At 42.6% G+C, this 9,037-nt stretch overlaps 1 protein-coding gene across 1 annotated transcript in view; it reads left to right on the top strand.

Annotated features, from left to right (window-relative positions):
• The window catches only part of drosha (drosha ribonuclease III), a gene marked incomplete at its 5' end in the record, with an annotated part of 79,132 nt that overhangs the window by 21,098 nt on the left and 48,997 nt on the right, over nt 1-9,037 (top strand). Inside the window, 2 exon segments of the mRNA XM_035665676.1 lie at nt 447-554; nt 4,342-4,449. Of these exon segments, the coding sequence (XP_035521569.1) occupies nt 447-554; nt 4,342-4,449 (216 nt within the window).

Below are 9,037 nucleotides of genomic sequence, written 5' to 3'. Positions count from 1 at the left end.
GTGTGTGTATGTGTGTGTGTATCTATCTGTAATGATTCCTTCTGCTGCTGCAGCTGATGGAGGTACCTCTAGGCTCTTGTGTGGTGGTCCTAATGGGCAGGCAGGTGCCTCAGCTCTTGGTGGCTGGGACTGAAGCCTCAGTATCAGGCTATCCACACCCAGTACCACCACTAACACTGCCTACAGCCATGCTGACCCATTGCAGTGCCTCAATTAGCCAAGACCAGCAGAGCTGTCACTTCCCCTGTTGCTCCTGTCCACTGCTGTACCGTATGTGTGTCATGCCATGGAGGTTTCAGTTTATTGCATGTGCCATCCTATCTGTTGGAGGAGCAGGAGTGAAAGAAGGGAGGGGGTGAGGGCGGGGTGGGGTTTTTGAGGACGGGAGCTGTCCCCGAAGGCTGTGCTCCAGCGGATCAATAATTGACTGGTTGGTTGTTTGGCAGGAAGCTCTTCAGAAGATCCGTCAGAAGAACACTATGCGCCGTGAGGTGACAGTGGAGCTCAGCAGTCAGGGCTTCTGGAAGACTGGCATCCGCTCCGACGTCTGTCAGGTAACACCCGTCAACTGAATGCATGCACGAACACTGACACACGCATACATTCTGCAGTACATACTCATGGATCTATCGCGTAAATGCAGACAGCACATTCAGATGTTCGTACAGAGCTGCATGCACAAACTGTTTGATGTTTACATAATCAAACTTACCGTATATCTTACAAAGTGCTAAAAATGAAAGAGATTCATACAGTCATTAAAAATGAATACAATGCAGAGACTGAACAGAAGCAAGAACACACTGTAATAGTAGTTTTGACCAATAGAAGTAATAGATCAGGGTCTTTTTGTTTTATAAAAGTAGGTTTTGTGGAGTCATACAGATTGGGTAAGAAAGCAATTAAGAATAATTTTCAGTTAGACATTCAATGTTTTATCACAAGTTACCACAGTGCCAAAACAGCATCTTCATATTCCTTTTATTTTGTCTGACCAACAGTTCAAATCATACAAATATTCAACTTACAATGGTATAAAACAAGGAAGGAGCAAATCTTCACATTCAAGAAGCTGAAATCCTCACTTTTCTTTTTGATAAATTACTAAAAACGATGAATTAATGATCAAATAAGTGCTTTGGGTAGACTGTTACAGACCTCACCTATTTACACCATCCGTACTTTTGCACAGCTGAATCTGGTTGTCAATACAATATTAAAGTCAAACTAAAACTGACAAAGTGCAGGGGAAGCTAAATACTGTGCTTTGGGTATATTTAATGGACAGTTCTGCCTCATTACAACTGATAGGTAATAATAGCAATGCACTTGACAGGTTAAATGCGAACAGTAAAATGAATCCATCTCAACCATCAGTTTATAAACTTCTCGGTTCAACTTGGAGCTAATGATCTACTGTACACATTACTGAAAATGTAGGTTTTGATTTTCCTTCCAAATATAGGTTTATATTGTCTTGTTAAACTGTTGGCTCAAGTGCATCCTGTCTGTTAACAAGGTGACTACAGTAACCGATAGAAATGATGGCCAGAACTATGAAAAAATAAGACCCAATTTGTAATACACCACAACTAGATGGACACAGACCAGTGCTCATAGCACAGCCACGGTCAAAAGCTTGGCTTCTGATCTTTCCACACATTGCGTCACTTCTCCATTCAAGTGTCAAAATCCAAGTAAGAAAAGTGGACTCCCACAGAGCCTCAGCAACCATACCCTTCATTAAGTAATGTCTCAGACCTGACATTTTATTTATGTACAACTTCACCACCACTCAGTATGGCAAGAGTGTGTGTATCGTTATCTCCCTTCGTGCACACGTTAGCAGCAAAATAAACCAGCATGGAATTATATCTCCACATGGTCTGTACGTTCTCTCGATCCAGAGAAATGGGACAACGTGCAGTGCAGGCCTGTGCATACAGTTTAGCATAGGCGGCTCTAATGAGACTTGAACCATAACTCTGAATGTGTTAGTGCCATGCTGTACCCGTGAAAAAACATACAGAACTGCATTTGTTCATAGGTTTGTCAGTGAAATGGACTACTATGCCTTATTTTATAATTCTTCTATTTATTGTCTATTCCAATATTTTCTGCCTGTTGCTCCGAAAATAATTGCCATCAGCTTTGCACATCTTCTCTGAACACATCTGTGTGCAGTGAAGATCAGCCTACAGCTGATACTCACGCTCACATTTGGAGAGGAATGACAGAAAGTTCTAGCCTCGCAAACCAGACCTCTCTTACAGCAAGGTCTAGCAAAGAAGGATCCGATCCATAATTGCTGCCCAATTATATTTGCTTCAAGCTGTACTGCTACGACTAATTGGTTCATGAATAATTTCAGTTCGAACTGCGGCGGTACACTCTGCACAACGTGTGACACAGACGAGAGATAACGGCAAAACTGACCCATAGTTACTTGATTCTAAAAGCAGACGCTCTATTCAGAACAGAATCAACCTCCTCATTACTGACATTGCTCGGCTACACCAAGGTTGTTTCACTTGAAAGGCTCTGTCAAGGACCAGGCTACACATTGGAGGCAGGGATGAGATTTATTTATTAATCAGTTTGTTTTTTATTTATTTTTTATTTTTTTAAGTTTGTGTGTTTTTGTGTTCCTGCTTTGACTTCATGCCTTTTTGCGTCCCTGATCACATCCATGTGAAGGCTATCAGTCGGTCAAAAACATTTCAAGGGAAAGGCAGCTTGTTTCTCCTTCTCCAACAGAGAAACTAAGTGCAGGTGGATCTTTATTCTGTGCCACTGTATGCTGCATTCATTTGTTTATCACATCACATACTATATACATTAATCCGCATGCTAATAAATCACGTAATCAAGTCCAAGCATGCAGGAATACAACTGTCTACATTTGTATTGGTGGCCGAAGGGTAGGGAGTAGCTTAAATCTGCTGCACATGTTGCTTTAATACTTGGCATTGCTGAATATATGTTGCCTAATAAAATCTCTTAAAATAAGTTGGAACAGAGCACTGTGAGCCTTTAGCTTTACAATAACGTCTGTGTTACACAAGACACAGCGTACAGCAGTATCAATGTTCAGTTCTGTTTATTATTTACTCCCTAAGAAACAAATGGATGTGATTAAACGGAAAAAACAAGTTGAGATAACATTTCATGACATTCCAGTTAATAAAACGATGGTATAGTGAGTTAAAGTGCAATTTAAAATTCATAGTTGTAATATTCCAGCCAGGGGAAAAGGAAATTCAGGCCGCTGGTCCAGTTGGATGGTGTCCAAAATGCCCAAACGTCATCCGTGACAGTAAATTAGAAAATTTCCCACCTTTTAATTACCCGAGTATCAACTCTAACAAGCCCCCCACACCCCGCCTTTCTACACACACATATACTCAGTCACTCCGGCAGTCATCAGAACAGGTCAGGAGCTGTAGACACGACCAGGGCCTGGCTTTGTTAATTGGCTGCTTAACAAGGCCTGGGGAGTGTGTCACCGCGGCCCCTGTGATGGCCCCAGGGCTACGTGGCAGCATTGCTTGTAGCCGCCGGGCCTCGGGCTCACCCTCCCCAGTAGCACTAATTAAAACATGCATGGCTCCCTCCTCTCTCATGTGGTGGCACGAGGTTAATGTGTATACACCAGCCTTTGCTACAGTTTCTCAGCCACTCCGACTGGCCGACTTGATAGGCCTCCACTAATGATTCTGTAGATGGGCTCTCTGACTGTGACTCATTTGCTGACCGCTGACTGTTTCTTCTTTTGCTTTTATTCTCACTTTCCGTGTCACCTTCCCCTGCTGATGTGCACACCCGCTTCACTCACAACTCATCCACCCCCCCCCCCCCCCGCTTCTCACTTTCCTTTCACTTTCTTTTCACTTTTTTGCACTCAAACTTTTTCTTTTATTATATGAGGGTCAGAGGGGAGGCTGTCAGTGTTTGTCCGAATGTAAGTGTGTCAACATGTCGAAATGGGCTTCGATTTGACTGTCCTGTCCAAATGTGAATTTCCCTCCTCTCTGTCATTCCCTCTCACAGTGCAGCGATTGGGTTTTTGATTATTTCATCTCTCTGTTGCAGAGCACCACTTAATAAATAATGACTGGCTGATTGATTTCTCCCTCCCTGTTCCCTCTATCAACCCTCTCCATTTCTTTCTCGCAATCTCTTCATCACACTTTCTCTCAAAACACACTCCCCTCACTCTTCTTTCATATACGCCATGATCCTTATTCTCTATCTCTTTCCGTTTCTTTCCATTTCCAATATTTTTTCCCTCTGCTGAACTTCCCTCGTGCCCTTTTTGCCAATTCTCTCTGTCCTCCACAGCACGCCATGATGCTCCCCGTTCTCACCCATCACATCCGATACCACCAGTGTCTGATGCACCTGGATAAGCTCATTGGCTACGTCTTCAAGGAGCGCTGCCTCCTTCAGGTAAGCCACAGTCATGACAGCTGCTTACTTACAAAGTGATGCGACTCTGTGCCCCAACGCAAGCTGCATTATTTAAAGGCTGACATAGTTGATAACTAAAAAGATGGATAAGCGTAGGCAAATCCCTGCGGTTCTTTTAGGCAGGGCGCAGTCTACAGCTGGTTAGATATCCAGATAAAAAAAGTAAACATTTTGTGCGGGGGCTTCTTGTGTGCAGAGATCGAGGGAGGCAGCGTTTGCCTCATTATTGTGCCCATTCCACCTCTGCAGGGATAGTTCAGGTGGAAACAGGGGCTGAGGAGTCAGCTAAGGTAACCCACACACACCGGCCTGAGTCATATCTCTGCATCGAGGGTCTACTGTGAGTTGCAGTGACAGTAGACAGGACAACAACCGCCTCCTCCGTAATGCCAGCTCTCCCCTGTCAGGTCTGCAGCCTCAAGCTGTGTGCTCTCGGAGTAAGCCCTACGGCTGCCTCCAGCAATATTGAAGAGCTGTCATAACCTGATACATTAGAAATCAATGTGTTGTAGCCTATTCATAGTTAAAGAGGGGAAGGATGCATTAAGATTCGCTCAAGGCTGTGTGTGTGTGTGTGTGTGTCTGTGTGCATGACTGCTCAGTGCCCTGGGTGTGTTTATGTGTGGGGATTTGCACATATGGATCAATGATTGGCCTTCTTGTCGTTTGTATAATGACGACCTGTCATTATGAGCGCTAAAAAGGAAACTCTGACCTGCTGCGAGGCCAGCCGCCAGCCGACAAGCTGCAGCCCCTTTCATCGAGGAGACGCCCATTTGAGCTTGACATCTAAGTCTCTTGGGGAGAAGTTAATGGGATTGTCCCGCCCTCTTCTCCTCATTCAGTTCCTTCATCTTCCAAAAAAAGGACAAGTAAACAAAAGAAAAACAATCAGTGTGATCGTAACAGCTCACATACATGCCTGTGTGCAGTGTGTGTTGCTTGTCTGTCTGCCTTGCAATTCTGTCCACTGAGGTGTTAATACCATGACATCGCCGTTTGTGTGTGTGTGTGTGTGGTGTGTGTACAAAGCCAGGGCTGTCAGCAGTTCACCGCTACTGGGACTGAAATGGCCCAAGTAGGGAGCCATCATTGCTGGGCTTACAGCACCTTCCTCATCCACTGCATACACACATCAGCGGCTAATGTCCCACAACACACACACTTTGTGCCCAGATAGGTTTGGACAGAACAGCTGCAGGAGTGCAATGGTGCTTGTTCAAACAGCCCTATCGGAGTCAAAACTGATTTCAAGTCTGCCATCACCTCCCATTTACCTCCACTCTGATGGGATGATCACATTTAATGAGCTGAATGTTTTCCAGTAGCAGTCAATTTCTAACATGAGAGAACCTGGTGCACTCTTTGATTGCATTATAAATGAATTGTGCTTCGACACGAGGCTTGTGTGCTTTGAATTACTTCATCTGCAGCTGTATATAATGTGTTGGTTTATTTATTTTTTTTTTCAAACCACTAACTGTAATACTCGACTGAAAATCCATCTTTTGAGTATGTCTATCCTAAGTGGCTGTGAAAAGTTACTTTGCCAATAAATTGCTTAATATGCTATTTGTGGTAGCACTTCGGAGCTGGTGATAGTGCGGCACTAAAGTAATATGTTTAGCTAGCGAGAGAGGTAATTACAGTTTTGAACATCTGGATCAATGGCTTATGTTTAGGGATGGTGGTTTTTTTTTTTTATTATGAAAATAATAAGATGATTTTACACTTTTAATTCCTGGCAAAACATCAAACAAAAATCAGGCAATCCTGTACTTAAAATGTATCAAATGATGATAGTAATCAAACACAATAATATATAATAATCTCAAGTTTTGGAGCTATTTTGACATTGATATATTGACATTTTGAATACACAAAAGTGGTAATGGTTCCTTCGCCGTTCCCGAAGATTTTGACGGGAATACGATTGAATCTGACTCGAGGGCAGGCTTTATGAATAACTAGAAAGAAATAGCCAATCTTCTCACTGAAAATCGTAAGCACAAAGGATGAACTACGATAGCCATGAAACGCGTGAAAAATGAGAACCCCTATCAAGAGCCAGTGTTTGATTTGTCCCTTCTGGGCTACCGTAAAAACATGGCATTCTCAATGGAAGGTCTGTGCTGTCTGTAAATATAAAATTATCATTCTAAGGGAACAAAAACAACGATTCCTATACTCAGGGGTTAATACACTAATGAAAACATACCTATGCACATTATAGCCCATTTCTGTAAATGGATCCTCCTGAGCGTTACACACCGGACCATATCATTTCCTTTCAGTGCGCCTAAAGAAGTATTTCTGGAGAAGAACAGGACTTTGGCAGTCATTCTTGGTTCGGGACGGATCAATCGGTATTTCAGAATGGGAATTTGTGTTCTAGCTATGAAGTGTAATGAGCTGTACACCCATTAAAGGAATGAGAATTTATCTTCCTTTTTTCATATTTTCCTTAGAAGAGATGAAAGCAGCTGCTGATCATCTGGGAAACCAGAGAGTTGGGTGGGTCTGTACAGAATCAATGCTTGTTTCCAGCTCATTCTCTGTAATGTTTTAATGAAAGCATATCTGTGCATCAAAATTGTAAGAAGAGCATATGTCAATGTGTAATCACTATACAATAAAGCCATGGGATTATTTGATTCTCCGCGCAGCAACACACCTGTTATTGCAGTACAGAATGGCAATGTGATTCCTGCATGAGGCAACTGACAAAAACCAAGCCTTAGAGCGGGAGCCTCTGCATTCAGCACTTCCCCCTGCCTGGCTTCAGTGTAGCCACGGCCCTTTGAAGCTCCTCTTCTGAGAGCTTCCCCGTTAAACATTTAACATTTAAAACTTAGGGGGGGGTGGGGTGAGGCGGGTTGTGGTGGGGTGAGGTTGGAGAGACATGTGTTCTTGGTCGCCACATGCTCCTGCATCCCCACATCCACCAGACCCTCATAATCCTCCCCCGCCCCCTGTTGCTTCATCCCCATTCCTCACTTTTGACCCATGCTGACAGAATGAGAGGCATCACAGAGGATCTCAATAATTTAAATGTACAAGTCCTCGGCCCCGGCTCTGATATCGCATGCTTTTGTTTGTGTGCCCCCGCGAACGCTGCTGCGACTCTGTGTACAGGGTATTTTATTTGTTTTGTTATTCATGGCGATGCATGCCCAGCCTTGTGATTGAGGTGTCCATCTGTTTCAAGTAGGGCAGGCCTGAATACCATTTTACGGGCTTAGAATATTTGCTCGTATTTCTGAACAAATATTTGAATATTCCTTGTTACAAATGAAAAATATGTGTTCAGTGTTTCATATTATGTGATAATGATGGGCATAGCCTGTTTGGAGAATGTGTTGTGATGCAGGCACCGACCTAACGCTGACCTTTGGCTAAAACCAAAACCACAGCTTTACTTTTTATTATAACATGACCCAAGGGGTTTTACTGGTTGATAGCACTACAGCAACACCAGATGGATATACTTTATGAGGTTTTGCCATATCATGCTTACATTATATGATGTTTACATTCTTTTTGTGATGAGCGACGGTGGAAAGGTTCACCCTGACTCAGCACTGAGAATACTGCCATGCAGTGGCTGTGTTTACGGTCTTTTATTCACTGTGCTAGGGAGCAGTGATCACAGCAAGTAGACCGTTTTTAGTTAGATGGCTTTTCTGGATGTTTATTATTGAAAAAGTTAAGATTAGTGAGACTTTCTTCAACTTGCTTCATCTTATCTTATCAGTATCCACTGCCATCAAAAAGGTCTTGGAGAAAACACAGTGTCTTTGGAAAAACAACAGTATCTCTATCACTCCAGCTCCGAGCTAGCTTCACAGCTTAGGCTACACTAACACCTTAACTCAACTATTAATCCACTTTATCAGTCTGTCCATTATGATTAAGTAAATAAAACAAAATCTCTAAAATGTTGTGTCTGTAATAGGCCAGGGCAATATTCAATAGCCATATGCATCTACGATAGACACTTCATTAATAGCAATAATAATAAATACAAACCACAAGCCATGAAAGCACATAACGAATATGCCCTTGCTCATAAGAAGCCTATCATATTCCATGGAGTACGCAACACGTCCACAGGCAGTCCACGATGAAGAGGTACTCAGCAACAGTACTGTAAAAATTTGAATTAATACCTCACATTACCTTACATTTTATCATGATCCATTTTTCAGCTGTAATGCCCAGCCCTGATCTGTAATAATGCTAAAAGTCTCTTGGAACATTAGCCCAGTTAGCCAACCATCATACGCACAGAGATAAAATCTTCAAACCGCAGACCCGCCGACAGAGCACACTATAAATCAACCACAGTGGCAAACAACTGCAGCAATTAAACTGATAAAACTGACTCACCACTGTCTTATTTTGAAAAGAACATTATGACAAAAATAGCTAAATCAAGCTAACTCAAAGGACTAAAAATACAAATCTAAACTTCGTTTTCCATATTTTACTCTCAGTTGTCTAAGTCAATCTGACATTTTTTGCGATCCAAATACCAATGTGCTAGATGGATAGATGGATGGATAGA

The sequence above is a fragment of the Morone saxatilis genome, unplaced genomic scaffold, assembly GCF_004916995.1.
Source record: "Morone saxatilis isolate NCDOM2014 unplaced genomic scaffold, NCSU_SB_2.0 Contig0, whole genome shotgun sequence".
Classification (NCBI taxonomy): Eukaryota; Metazoa; Chordata; class Actinopteri; family Moronidae; genus Morone; species Morone saxatilis.
This window is presented reverse-complemented; position numbering and strand designations above follow the sequence as displayed.